Source organism: Engraulis encrasicolus, chromosome 7, assembly GCF_034702125.1.
Source record: "Engraulis encrasicolus isolate BLACKSEA-1 chromosome 7, IST_EnEncr_1.0, whole genome shotgun sequence".
Classification (NCBI taxonomy): Eukaryota; Metazoa; Chordata; class Actinopteri; order Clupeiformes; family Engraulidae; genus Engraulis; species Engraulis encrasicolus.
Window position 1 is genome coordinate 49896308 of NC_085863.1, and position 15000 is coordinate 49911307.

A 15000-nucleotide genomic window follows, 5' to 3' on the forward strand; every position below is an offset into this window, starting at 1 on the left:
GCTCCCCCGCTATAATAAATTCAGGTCATCGCCAAGGGAACAAGCTGTTTGTTTTGAGAGGACATCAGTTTTCAGGATTGTCCTTCCCCGTTTCGAGTTTGTTTTTGCAGGTGGACTATCTGGTCTTTCACTATCTTGTTATTTTTGAAAGTGAATGTTTGGTGACTGAACATGCACCTGTGTTATTTTGTGCAAATATTAATTTGTCCATCAATGGGCTGTTCTTTAACACTCACAAGGACGCATACATACGCATATAAAATAGTGTCCCTGTCCTTGTATATTTTAAGAACACAGTTGACATATGAAATATGTTTCATTCCAGTCCTTGCCCTCAATATGAAGACAACCTTTGAATTATTCTGACTCTCACTTGTGAAGAGGGGCCTTGTATTTAATTCATTCAAGAAGGTATCATTAAGGGGCATATCACTTGAGAGCTTAAGGCATAAAAATATGCACGGCCACGCGTGCGGATTTAGTCCGAGAGTCTTCTGCTCTGCTTGACATCTCATTATTAACTAATGTCCCTTTCTCGCCGACGTGAAAGGAGATTAGGCCTACCTAGTCATTTCTCCTGCACCTTCATTCATACTTCAAAGGCACATAAATCAGGGTTGCTGAATAAAAATTGGTGCTAGATCTGTGCTGCGTATGAACAGCTATGCGGATTGTTGCCTGTTGAGGACAGAATAAGAAGCCGAACTGTACCATCATGTAATTATTTTTTTTCATATTTCTGCACAGAGTTGGTTAATCATTAATTAGGACAACTCTTCAGCCAGGTTGAAGAAGATAATTGGTGAGCAGAACTTTTTATAAATCATACCAAAAAAAACGATATTGTAGGTGCTTCAAATCTTCCTAAAGCTTGTGTGGTCATCCCTAATTATACCTTTTTGATCTATATGGCTACAACCCTAATGTGAAGCTGCTGCGAAGTGTGTGCTCTTGAAGTAGGTTAAGTTAGTGCTACGTGATGTGTGTTTGAGTCTTAAGAAGAAAATGTATATTTGTCCTCTGCTGCTCTGCGCTGTTGTTAATTAAAGCATCATTTCTGAATGTCATTTTCTCCCGAGGCAAAGCATAACAAAAATAATTGGTTGTCATACATGCTAATACTTCATTAATTTACCTGGCCCTCAGCATTCATGTAGTCCTACAATGCTCACTCCGTTCTATCCAGAGCTGCGTAATAACCTCATTATGTTACAAATAATTTAGTCAGTCGAGACAAACATGTTTTTATCACACAATTCAACAGCGCCTGGGCGTAGGTGCCATGTTATGTACGTGCTTAATATGTCCAAAAGGCACTGACTTGACAAGAAGGCTTGCCTATAGCATTTTTAGCTGTTAGTCCTTTTATTTAGTGATTTAACATGTTTGGTGCCAGTATTTTATATTATAACTAGACAGATTTCAGTTTCAGGTTTTTATTCCTCCCACATTATGCATGAAGTTGAAACAAAATGGTCAGTGTATGTGTGTTTTATACTTGTATATTTTTTTCTGATCAGCGACCTGTGGGTCATCTCCAACACTCTCGCCAGCTAAGGAAAAATCACAAGTTGTAGGCTTCATTATAACACCTCCTCTCCACTTGCCCTTAACCCACTGGGCCAATCACCTTTTGGTTTGATTTGGCACTGATGCGCAAAATGACTGGCCAAAAAATTGTGCCAGTTTCATTAGCTCTTGCTAAATGTGTTTTAGTGTGATTTGGGCCCTTCCAAATAGTATTTCAGGTGAACTGCAATGATGTGTAACCAGGGCCGGTTTTAAGCATAGGCCGGCTAGGCGGTCGCCTAGAGCGCCATGTGAAGAAGGAGCGCCGAAATGGCGCTCTCCGATGCGTAATTTTGCGATATGAAGTTTTTTTTATGAAGTCGCAATCAACAAAGCGTGGCGAAAGCGCTCCTCACGGCAAAGCGCCCCTCAGCCAATAGTAATATCGCTTCCAATTGTCTTAGGGAAGTCTGTGAACCAATAAACAGACAGTTCTGAGAAAGGGGGCGGGACGAGTGACAGCGTGCGATCTATTTTGAATTTGGAGACTCACTCGAGAGACAGAGAGGGCAAGCGCAAACAGCAGTGCTCTGCTGGATGGAGAATTGTTATGTTCTCATTAAACCACTCATTGCATGATGCAGGAGTTGCAGAGGGTGTTTTGGAACTATGTGATTTAATCAGCAACCGTTTGTGATTATGGAAAGCCTAATAGTTATGAGGTTACTATTTGGAATTAGAGAGAAAAAGAGCTTTGTTTTTGATCTGAGAAATCGCTAGTTAGCATGCTAACATTAGCCAAGTATGCCAAGCAATGAAATCCAGTAAAGTAGCTGTTAGTAGCCTACTCACTACTTACTAACACCCACCTGATAATACTTGCTTAGGTTGACAAGCAATGTAAAGTAAGACTGGTGGAATGTTTAAAACAATTTTAGCTGCCATATCTCCTTCCATCCACATGAATTACCTGCTTGTTGTAAGCTTAAAAAAAACATTGTTTCCAGACCAGAATGACATAGCCTACATGAATCATGTAACAGAACCATGCACAGCATGTTTTCATGCTGAGTGATGTAGTATTGCAGACAATTTGAGGCTACTATATTTTGTATATTATGAAATTCAATAGCGTGACAGCTCTTCTCCCTTTCTCTCACCCTGTCCCTGTCAGAACTCAAACTCGCCTAGGGCACCAAATAAGCCAGAACCGGCCCTGTGTGTAACTGTGGTTGGAGATATTGTTAATGGCTGGACCAGAGCAATGGCTGTGCTGTCGAAACTGGTGTGCGGAGGCCCTTACGGTCTTCTACTCACCCTAGACCAAGTATTCATACTGACCCTTCTTCAAGGACCAAATATGTGCTCCTGTTCAAGTTCAGCAGGCTTTCCACAATATTTCATCAAATAGTTGAAAGTGACCGTCAAGGTGAGATGTTTGTGTGTGGTTGTGCTTTCTAGTAAACTTGCAGGTGGTGACTGAACATTGTGGAGGTTGCGCAGCCAGCCATTTGTCGTCTTTTTTTTTTTTTTCGTTCTTTGCCTCCGTGCCCCAACAACATTGGCGGTCATTGTGAGCAGCATCAGTGTGGTGGAGCCACCCTGTGGGAAGGCTAGGGGGAAGGGTGTGGCCCGGCAGGCCGGCAGTGTAGCCAGCCATTCAGGCAGGAGCGGATCTTTGACTCGGCCTGTCTGACCGGGCAGCTCCCTGGAGGAGACGGGACGGGAGAGAGGTGTTGGTGGTGTTGGGTGGCGGGCGGTGCTGCCGGTAGTGGAGCCGGTTGAGTTCAGCTCGGCTCAGCGGAGCGAGTGAGACGTGCACACAGCGCTGTAGGTCCAGCTCCCGTGGCCAGCCCCATTGTCCTCCTGCCTGCTGCCCCGCCGCTAATTACCCATGGTGCTCCTCTCTCAGGAAGTGTCACAGTGTTCCGCTCAGCGCAGCGCCCCTCCTCACCGCAATGCACCGCGCTCTTGTTCTTGGCCACTGAGGCATTCTATGACGCACACATGCAGACGGACACACACACACACACACACACACACACACACACACACACACACACACACACACACACACACACACACACACACACACACACACACACACACACACACACACACACACACACACACACACAAAATCTTACACACTGGCACACACACACAGGCGAGCGCACACACACACACACACACACACACACACACAATCATACACAATCATACACACTGACATACACACACACACACAATCATACACACTGACACACACATGGCCCAGCACACACCTACACAATACCACAGGCGGGCACTCACGCAGGCATGCCCACACAATGCCCAAGCAACATTTTTCTTAAGGCAATTTGTCACATGGCGGAGGATTTGGAAATGAAAGAAGGTATTGAAGTAAATGTGGAGATTTGGCTACCCCACAGCTCGCCCCCCCCACACCCCCCATCCCCATTCTTCCTTTTTTCACCTTAATTACTAACGCAGTCAGCCACTCACTCACCTCAAACAATCCCGGCGCTCAAGGGTTTTTTTTTTGCAGAGTGCTGATATCCCTCCCTACCTTTCAAAACTTTTTTTCCCCGGCTCCCTAGCTCTCTCTGTGTGTGTGTGTGTGTGCCTGTAATCGTTTTAGGCGTTTTATTCCAGCCCCTCAAGCTATGCCTCATTTTGGTCTGTTCCAGCTGGAACCGGGGACACAAGCCTTTGTTGTTTTTCTTTTCTCCGTCACATCCGCCCTCCCTCCTCGTTTTATCCCACCACTACCTTGCAGTCGCCATATGTGAGACTCCGATGGAAACCAAACCAGTTCCATCGAAGTGCATTGTGAACACCGCCAACCGTCACCTGGGGTGGATGGTGGGGGGTGTATGGCCTGGGTTATGGTTTGGGCATCTAAAAGTCATTAGTGTGTTTCTCTCCCCAGTTGATGTCTAGGTTGGGCACTTGATGATGGTAAACACCTTCACAAATGCACAGACATTTCACACATACCCAGAAACACACACGTACATGTATACATGTGGATGTCAACACACACAGACACACACGCACACGCACACGCACACACACAGACACCTGACATCTCTGTGCCCATCCCAGAGCAGTCTGGCAGTCTGGGTGTGTTTTGACAGTAATCCAGCAAGCTGGAAATGGCTTTTGTGTTCTGCAGAGACTGTCATCCCTCTTCTCATCCCCCTTTCCTTCCTTCTCCTCTACCCTCTCTTCCCTCTCTCCTCTCTTTACCTCTCATTTCCCCTCTTCTCTCTCTCCCCTCTCATCCCTCTCACCTCCATTCACTTCTCCCTTCTTTCCTCTCTCCCCTCTCTTCCCTCTCATCCAATTTATACCTCCTTTCTTCCCTCTCATCTATCTCTTCACTCTCCACCCTTCTCTTCCCCCACCTCTTCTGTTTCTCCCCTCTTCTGTTTCTCCCCTGCCCCCTCTCATCCCTCTCTCTTCTCCTCACCTCTCCTGTCTCTCTTCCCTCTCATCCACCCTTCATCCCTCCTCGCGTCCCTCTCATCCCCCTTTCCCTTCTCCACTCTTCCTTCCTCTCTCTCCCCCTCTCTTCCCTTTCTCCTCTCCACCCCCTTCACCTCTGCGACTCCATTTCTCAATGACTTTGTTGCCGAAATGGAAAAGGGGGGAGGTGAGAAAAAAGAGACAGAAGACATGAAGACATGACAACACATTTTCTGCATGTCAAAGTCTCCTCACATTCCCCTCCCTTTGTGTTTCCAGATTTTTGTTTCTCCTCCTCCTCCCTTCAGATTCTGTCTCTTTTTTCCCCTTTTCTCAGCATTCTTGTCTGACATTGCAGATTGCTGTGAAGTAGAAAGGTCAGGAAAACTGTCTGATGAACTCGTGCTGGTGTAATGAAGGTCGTTGCTGTTTTTAGTTTGCATAAGTGTGTGGTGTGCTGTGTTTTGTGTGCGTTCCTTAAGGGGTTTTTAACTTGAATAAGAGACAGAAGGCCAGAAGGCACTGTTGGAAGAGCTGAAGAAGCACTTTTAGATTCTTCCAAACAGTTTTTTTTTGCCCATCTCTCGTCAGATTTGGCAGCCATGTTTACCAGGCGGTGCTCATCAATAAGTGCGTGTGTGTTTTGCGTGCGTGCCTGCGTGCGTGTGTGTGCGTGCGTGTGTGTGCGTGCGTGTGTGCGTGCGTGTTTGCGTGCGTGTGTGCGTGTTTGCGTGCGTGTTTGCGTGCGTGTGTGCGTGCGTGTTTGCGTGCGTGTTTGCGTGCGTGTTTGCGTGCGTGTTTGCGTGCGTGTTTGCGTGCGTGTTTGCGTGCGTGTTCGTTGTGCGTGTTCGTGTGTGTGTCTGTTTTTGTGTGTGTCTGTTTTTGTGTTTGTGTGTGTGTCTGTGTGTGCTTGCATACTGTGTTTGCGTGCACATGTGTGTGGGTGGTGGTTTTTCTGAGAGTGGGGGTAGTGTGTGTCTATTGATTGGGATGAAATTACACACACACACACACACACACACACACACACACACACACACACACACACACACACACACACACACACACACACACACATACACAAACACGCACAGAGAGAGAGAGCCCAGAGTCCAGTCTGGTCTTTTTGTCTGTCGTCTGCCACATGGACTCTGACTCACTCGGGTATTTCCTTGGATGCTAACACGGAAAACAGATTCCTCTCTTAACCATTTTAAGAAGGGAGGAATCCGTCTCTCCATGTATTCCCCTCCCCAAAGTCTTGTTTTTCTGGAAGTCTCGATTCAATCCTTAAGTGAAACCATTCACGGACAGCATTCATGCTGCACAGAAAAGCTTACAGTCTGAGTCTTCTGTGTCCTTACGTTGTATTCCAGCTTGTTTTCTGTCTCCCGTCTCCAGCTCTAACATGTGTGTCGGGTCACGACGCCGCTTAAAAAGACGACACTAAGAGCATGTGCAGCAATTTGGGCTCTCGCTGCTCTGGGCTTTTAACCTGCCATATGGTGGCACTTGATGACATTTAACTGTTGTTGAAATCAGAACCGGCCGGGGGAGGAAACCGGCAGGCATGTGCTGCTGTGATGTTAAATGCACTGCACACACATTCAACCTCTCTCTCTCTCTCTCTCTCTCTCTCTCTCTCTCTCTCTCTCTCTCTCTCTCTCTCTCTCTCTCTCTCTCTCTCTCTCTCTCTCTCTCTCTCTCACACTCTCTCTCATGCACACACGCACACTCACACACACAGACATGCTAAACACTCACACCTCACACATGTGCACGCACACGCAGACTTCTGCTAGTCTCAACACACAAATATTTTGCACACACACACACACACACACACACACACACACACACACACACACACACACACACACACACACACACACACACACACACACACACACACACACACACACACACACACACACACACACACACACACACACACACACACACTTCAGATGGTGGTGCATGTTTGTGACTGAAGGAGAGGGAAGGGGATGGATAGCGGTGGGAGGGACACCTGCTCTCAATCTTCTGATTGCTCATCATAAATTCCTGTGAGCTTAACATTTTTCAAACTGCACTGCCCCACCAACCTCCCTAGTCCTCCTCTACTTTACCACATCAACCCCTCGGGTTCCCACCCTGTGGCTGGGCCCAGGAAATAGTCATCTGAAGGGCTCCCTCCCTCCTCGCCCATGTATGCAATGTAACGAGAACCCAAGTCTGAGACCGGGACAACTGACCCCTTTGTACCCCCCCCCTGTTGCCTTCCCTGTTTCTGTAGTCCTTAAATCCTCCCACCCAGCACCTGAACACGAGTCCTGATGGGAATATGAGATAATGTACAAAAAATAGAGCCAGAAGAGCAGAGCCCTATAGAGCAGCTGCAGTTCGGGAGGGGACGAGGTGAGAGGGAGACAAGCCCTCGCTATTCACAAGCTGTCCATCGTAGCGTGCGTGCGTATGTGCGTACATGTCGGATATGAGGGACAGCTTGTGAATGCTGACTGCTTCTCCCCCTCACGTACATGCTTGCGCGCACACACGCGCGCGCATGCACGCACGCACGCACGTACGCACACAAACACACGCGTGCACACACAAAGATGGAAAGTTTCAATGTACACATGGCTTTTCCGTCCATTCTCACTTTTCCTGTGCGCCCCTGCTTTTGACAGCTTTCAAAAACAAACACAGGTTTCTTTTGTGGGTTTGCTTGCCCTTTCAGAGCTTAACTGTATTTAACCTGTATTGGGCCACCTTTATGTTCCCCGCCTTCCGCTTCCATTCCCCTTTGATTCTTTGTTTGCATTTATGGGCTTTTTCGGCCCGTACACGTTAGGTAATGTACATGCATACAGTGCAGTGCCTCCGGAGCTCCGCTGTGCGCCTTTTGAATTAAGCCCGGTGCCCTGTGCAGACACGCACAGCCAGGCTCCAGCCTTGCCCATCCCGCCCGCTCTGCTCTGCTCCGTCAATGGGCCTCTGTGTTGTTGTGGTGCTGGGATCCTCCCTATAGACAAACTTCCAGCCGTCCCCCTGTGTCAGGCTCCATTTGTCCTGGCAGAGATTGTGTGTGTGTGTGTGTGTGTGTGTGTGTGTGTGTGTGTGTGTGTGTGTGTGTGTGTGTGTGTGTGTGTGTGTGTGTGTGTGTGTGTGTGTGTGTGTGTGTGTGTGTGTGTGTGTGCGTGCGTGCGTGCGTGCGTGCGTGCGTGCGTGCGTGCGTGCGTGCGTGCGTGCGTGCGTGCGTGCGTGCGTGCGTGCGTGCGTGCGTGCGTGCGTGCGTGCGTGCGTGCGTGCGTGCGTGCGTGCGTGCGTGCGTGCGTGCGTGCGTGCGTGCGTGCGTGCGTGCGTGCGTGCGCGTGTGTGTGTGTGTGTGTGTGTGTGTGTGTGTGATGGAAAGGGAGCAAATTTGTGTGTGGAGGAGAGAAAGTTTGTGTGTGTACGGAATGCAGGCTTTATAAATGGCACACAAAAGTCTCCAAACGAGCTAGAGTTCGTTAAGGGACCAGGCTCCTGCTGGAACTCTGTGTGAATGGAAGGTATGGAGGAGACCCACACAGAGCCCGAACATATGCCCCCTTGAACTCTCCCTTAGTCACTTCAAAAGAAAAAAAATCACATCTCTTGTGCGTCTGTCTGGCAGGATTAAACAATTCGCAAGTCATTTTCACTTTAAAAGACAAAGGCAAATGAAAGCCAAGTGAGAAGTAATGATTTTTTTCTGTGCCTCTTGTGTTGGAGTGTGAGAGGGGTGCAGATTGAGGGGGAGAGGGGGATTGTTTCTCTCTTTTTTTCTGGGAATTTGGCGCATTATCACAACATGCAGAGTTTATGGCTGTGTTTGCTCCCCTCCCTCACTCCGATCCTGCTGTGGCTCACAGTTTATCAGGCCCCTTCGTGAAGGACACTCTTTCGAGGTGAAAGACTTTGGCAAGCTTTTGCCTGCTCTTGCTAAAAAAAAATCTTTCTTTTTCCAAGGTCGTTTACCTCCAGTGTAGAAGCAGCACATGGCACACACACACACACCCAGACGTGCCCACACACCAACAGTCATTGACACTCCACTCCCGCACGCACACTCACACACACACACACAAGCACAAATGAGGGCACACAAGCGTTCCCGCACACACACAAACACACATACACATACTAGAGTGCACACACCCACACACAATAGAGCACACACAAATACAAACGAGATCACACACACACTTTCTGCCCCACTGCTGCTTGCGTGTGTAACTAGGCTGAAAGACAAGGAATGTGCTGCACTGTATGAAACAACTTTATCATCCCTCGTGTGAAGCTGTAAAGGGCGCAAAGCAGAAGACGACTCTTCCCTCCCTGTGAGCCCGTGCAAGGAGGAGGCACAGTTGTTGTTGTGTGTGCCGCAGTCATTTGTATACGTGCCCAAGTGGATCCTGGTGGTATTTTGTTAATGAAACGCCTGGCTATTTACTACACAGGGCACAGCTGTAGCTGTAACCCCACGATTGCTGACACTGCTCATGGAGGGGGGGCGTATAGTTTGATAGTTGGGGGGGTAGTGGGCGGTTGGAGAGCAAAAAGTGTTTGTGTAGTGCTTGTGTGCATGCGTTGGTATGCATATGTGTGTGAGAGAGGGAGAGAATGAGAGAGAGAGATGGAGAGAGAGAGCTGGGGGATAGAGAGAGAGAGCTGGGGGTCCCACCCACACACACACAAACCATGACTGAGGGTCTATCTGCTGTTACATCTCATATATCCTTTTGTTTTGAGCTTTCGACCAAAGCGTGTAGTGTTTCCCCACGCTACTGACAAGTCACGATAGACTGAAAACAACAAAAACAGCCAGAAACCCAGCAATCCATAAAACAATGTCTCTGATGATGGCAGCTCTATCACTGTAAAGATGGGAAAACAATACCATCAGGGTCCCCAGATGAAAACAATACGCACAGTGAAGATCTAAATCAGGTTTCAACACGAAAACAAAGGCGGATGGAATGTCTTGTCTCCACGTGAAAGAAACCATGTAGTCTAGGATCTTGGTGCAATGCACTTGCAGTAGCGTTTTACCTCTGCCAAGGAGGTAATGTTTTCGGTCGGGTTGGTTTGTTTGTCAGCAGGATAACTCAAAAAGTCAGGCACAGATTTTTTAGAAATTTTGTCGAGTTGTTGGAAATGTCAAACCAGTGATTACATTTTGGTGTTAATTTTTCTTTTCTTTTTCGAGAATACATTTTTTTAACCTTTCCTCTCTATGTCTCTCCTTTCTCCCTTTCTTTTCTTTTTTTTAGGTCAGTGGGACTTGTTGGAACGCATGTCTCGGTTATGAATCTTGGGAGGAGCTGCACGTCCCCGCAGCAGGTTCACATCCATAGCCTGGGGGAGCCCGACAGCCACCGGACCAGCCTCCTCGTCCACCCCTTCCTCCTCCTCGTCCTCCCCTTCCTCCTCCTCCTCAGCGCGGGGCGGGTTGGACGTAAGGAGGACAGTCGACCTCTGCAGGTGGTCTGGTGAATTTCCTTAAAACATTTTTTTTTGACCACCATCACCCTTGCCTGAGGGTATAGTGACTGAGAACTAGACGGGGTGGTTATCCATGATGTCACCTCCTCTGGTGGTCAGGTGAAGAACAGAGTTCTGTTTTCTCACCACCACCCTCTCCAAGCCGCACCACCCAGCGGCCGAAAACATAAAAGGGCCGTTATCATCATCATAATCATCATCATCGCCATCATCATCGCCGCATCCCCCAAATGATGTCCCCTGCCCGCCCCGTCCCCCCGACGACGCTCTGCCATGGTGACATGAGACCCTGCGACGACGACGCCAAGAAGCCCGAAATCAAGCCTCCCCTCTGGTCTTCATCCCCCGAGGCCACAACAGCAGCAGCATCAGTAGTAGTATTAGCAGCCTCAGCAGCAGCAGAGCGTGTTGGTGCTTGGGTAGTAGCCGGCCAGTGGTCGGCGTGAGCATCCACTCAGAGGTGGTGACTGTGTGTGACTCGCGGGAGGAGTGATGCTGCTGGCGTGCAGCCGGGTGCGGCGGCTCTACCGTCAGCTCACGCTGCAGACCAGCCTCCTCCTCCTCTTCCTCTTCTGCATGGTCAGCGTGCTGGTCTCCGCCTACTTCCTCTACGGCGTCAAGCGGGAGCTGGAGCCGGCGGGCAATGGAGCAGCCGGTAGCGGCGGGCCTGGTGGTATCGGAGGTCCAGGAGGAGGGGGCCCACTGCTGGGGGACGACCCAGAGCAGGGCACGGCCGACTGGGATGACCTGCGAGCCGCCACGCCCTCCGCGCCTTCCAGGAACGCCCTGCCCGCCCGCACCGCGAAACCCGCGGACACGTCGCGGACCGACCCCGTGGTGCTGGTGTTCGTGGAGAGCCTCTACTCGCAGCTGGGCCAGGAGATCGTGGCCATCCTGGAGTCGGCGCGCTTCCGCTACCAGACGGAGATCGCGCCGGGCAAGGGGGACATGCCCACGCTGACGGACAAGAACCGGGGCCGCTTCGCGCTGGTGATCTACGAGAACATCCTGAAGTACGTCAACCTGGACGCCTGGAACCGCGAGCTGCTGGACAAGTACTGCGTGGAGTACGGCGTGGGAATCATCGGCTTTTTCAAGGTGGGTGGAGAACAATTACTCTTACTGTTAGTAGATCCTTACACATAGAAACGAATGACCAAATGGAAGCGAAAGTATTCCGAAGTGTTCGGTTCTGACAGTCCAATCCTAGGCCGCAGCGGCAAATCAAATTGAAACTTTTGTGTTGTGGATTTGATTGGCCGCCAGCCACTATTGCGTCACAAATTTGCCTTGCATGTGTCCCGCCTGTTACTGGTTGTATATTGAATCCTGGTCCATCAACGTCTCTGAGTTTCAAATCTCTCCCTTCAAGAGGTGAAACGAGTCCATACAGAAAAACACAACACACTGTGCACAAAGAGACTTTCAGGTGAAATGTCAAGATGAACCTAAAAAAAAAAGCCCTGCACAAATCCTCATTCTTTTTGAAAAATATTTATTTAGGTGGGGACTTTTAACTGTTATTTTGACAGGACAGTAAAAGAGGGAGACAGGAAATGAGTGGGAGAGAGAGACTGCATAGGACTGGCAAATGACCCAGGCTGGACTCGAACCTGGGTCCCCATGGGCACGCAATCCCATTCATGGTCGGGCCTCGCCACACACAAATCCTCATTCTTCACCTCATGTTCAAGCACAATAGCTGTTACTTTATACTAATTAACTTTCGACTTACTCACTTTATCATATGCTTTACGTAAAGCCAATATTCCTCTTTTTCTGAACCCTGTATTTTATAGATAATCTAATTTCTTTTAAAGGATATACTTCCCGTACATTCTGTATGTATTCTGAGTGGTGAATGCATTTAAATCAATATTTATATGCAGTAGAGTATGATATCTCATAAAATAATTCTAATAGACAATTGTACTGGAAAACCTTTTCGGCTGGCACGCCTAATAACTTCGATTAAAGTATTGTGGGAAATGGATGCATGACCATATTGAAACAGTCAGATGCATTAACCATGGAAATGACTCTTTGGTGGGTGTGTGCGCTGTTAAACAAGCCGTCTCCAATATAGCCTATCCCACGGACCTGGGTTTGAATACAACCACAGTCATCTCCCGATCCCACCCTGTATCTCTCCCCAACTCATTTCCTGTCTGCCTTCCCACTGTCCACATTTAAAAAAAACTAGATTAGGGCCAGCTAATTACTCAGAGGGATTAGAACATTAGGAAGTACCGTGGATTACAACACAATATCAAGACGATCGGACAAACACATTCAAGATTAGCTCCATTTTTTAGCTTGATGAAAACATTGCGTAGCAGCACAGTGAATGCACAAGCAACCGCACCGCCCATATTGAGACCATCAGACACATCAACAATGAGCAGCACCGGAGGCTGATGCAAGTTTCTCAGAGTTTGATGAAACCAACCGCACGTTTACTGTTATGTGCTGTGGTCCTCATCGCTATCCAAGAAATGCATTTGCGAACAAACACTAATTGTCTTTGTGTTTGTGCTGTCCATTACGGGCATGGGTAATGATCGTGATAATGATTATGATGACTACTATGATGATGACAACACACCACCGCCATCCGTATGGGAGCAGTCTTGCCTTTGTCACCTCTGATTGTGTTCTGTGACAGAACCTCCCTACTGACCTCGGTGACCTCTGTGCTGGATGATTAATCAGGGCAATCTCTTCGCTTCCTGTTTGCTGGGTTTTTTTCACCCCATTGTTTGATGTTTCCCTGCTAACCCCCCAAAAAAACTCACTCCCTGACAACATCGATCGCACACGTAGGTGAGCACAGCACACATGCTGCACTCACTCCCATGCAGACAAATGAACAGCACGGCAGTGACGGCACCTGTGTACATGCAAGCACGCACGCACACACACACGGCACAAATTCGTACACACACACACACACACACACACACACACGCACACACACACTCATTTGCCCCCCTCCTTGTTGCCCTGCTTTTGGCTCCGGCTGCTGCGGCGGGTGTTTGTAATCAGCTAAAGCCTCTCTCCTCCTGGCCGGGTAGTCGGGGTCATGAGCGCTCCTATGGCCCCGGGGGTCAGCTCAGGACAGGACAGGCCTGTTTCAAATCAGCCCTGCGTGACTCGGCCAGAGAGGTATGATAACCACTGGTAGCTCTGGCAGCTCAGAAGCAGGGGGGTTGCGTATAGGTGGAGTGTGTGTGTGTCTTAAGGGGGTGGGAGAGTGTGTGTGTGGGTTTGTGTGCACGTGTGTATGTGTCTGTGTGCGTGTGCGTGTTCGTTTGCGAGTGTCTGTCTGTGTGTAAGTACACATTGGGGTGAATTGTATGTGTGCTTAAGGGGGGTCAGTAGGGGGTGCGTGTGTGTGTGCGCTTGTGCACTTGTGTACGTGTGTACGTGTGTGTGTGTGTGTGTATGTGAGTGCACACATGTGCGTTTGGAGGGGTACTGCAACATCTCTGATGAGGAGAAGAGCTTGTGCTTTTGTTGCTGGCCAGCTGTTAGCCAAAGGCTCTGGGTAGAACTCAGCACCTGCTGCACATTCCACAGTGGAAAAAATTAGCCTTTCGTTTGGATTCGTAACGATACCTGAGATACGCTTTCATCCTTCCGTTTTTGGGTATTTGTTATCCAAAATATTATGCAGTGTTTGTTTAACCCTAGATTTGCAGTTTAGGAAAAATATATTTGTGTTACTTAAAAAAAATCTACGTGACTCAATTACGGCATTGCTATCGCCCCAGGTGCTAAGCGGGTGTGTGTAAGTCATAGAGGTAGAAAATAACACTAGAGAGGACACAGCAATTTGCGACAGCACTGGGAAATGGCAGCTGGAGCTTCCCAACTTCCGTAGGTAGTGTAGGTAACTTCAGGCAATGCAAGTCAATGGAGAACACGCCCACCCCTGTCAAGAAATTAACTAAAACTGTGTAAATATGAAGTAACACTTTAATCAAAGACCAGATTTGAAATGTCAGGCTAAATATCTACTTAAATCATATGAGTCGATAAAATACATTTAAAAATCAAATAATATCTTTTATGAACATAGTTAGCAACACACTTCAACTATTGTCCTTGTATAGTGTATTGATGGACATTTTCACATGATTAAGCCATTTTTGACAGAGGTGAGGCTCTTTCTCCGTTAATTTCCATTTCTCTGATCTACCTACAGATAATGGCCGCTACAGATTGCCGTAAAAAGGGGGGCGGGGTCCTCTCTAGTGTTATTTTCTACCTCTATGGTGTAAGTGCTTAGCCTTAATGACTTGGCCTAACTAACACAGCGATTAGGGGGTGAAGATGTGATTTCAGGCAACTTTGCGGAAGCCCTCAGGAGACATGAAGTTCTCGTCACCTCTTGCTCACTTTCTCTCTCTCTCTCTCTCTCTCTCTCTCTCTCTCTCTCTCTCTCTCTCTCTCTCTCTCTCTCTCTCTCTCTTTCATTCTGTCTTTCTT

At 48.3% G+C, this 15000-nt stretch overlaps 1 protein-coding gene across 1 annotated transcript in view; it reads left to right on the top strand.

The window, feature by feature from the left end:
* The window catches only part of ndst1b (N-deacetylase/N-sulfotransferase (heparan glucosaminyl) 1b), a 101116-nt gene that overhangs the window by 43756 nt on the left and 42360 nt on the right, over positions 1–15000 (top strand). Inside the window, exon 3 of the mRNA XM_063203833.1 lies at positions 10278–11607. Within this exon, the coding sequence (XP_063059903.1) occupies positions 11002–11607 (606 nt within the window). The 5' untranslated portion in view covers positions 10278–11001. The remainder of the gene's footprint in view (positions 1–10277; positions 11608–15000) is intronic.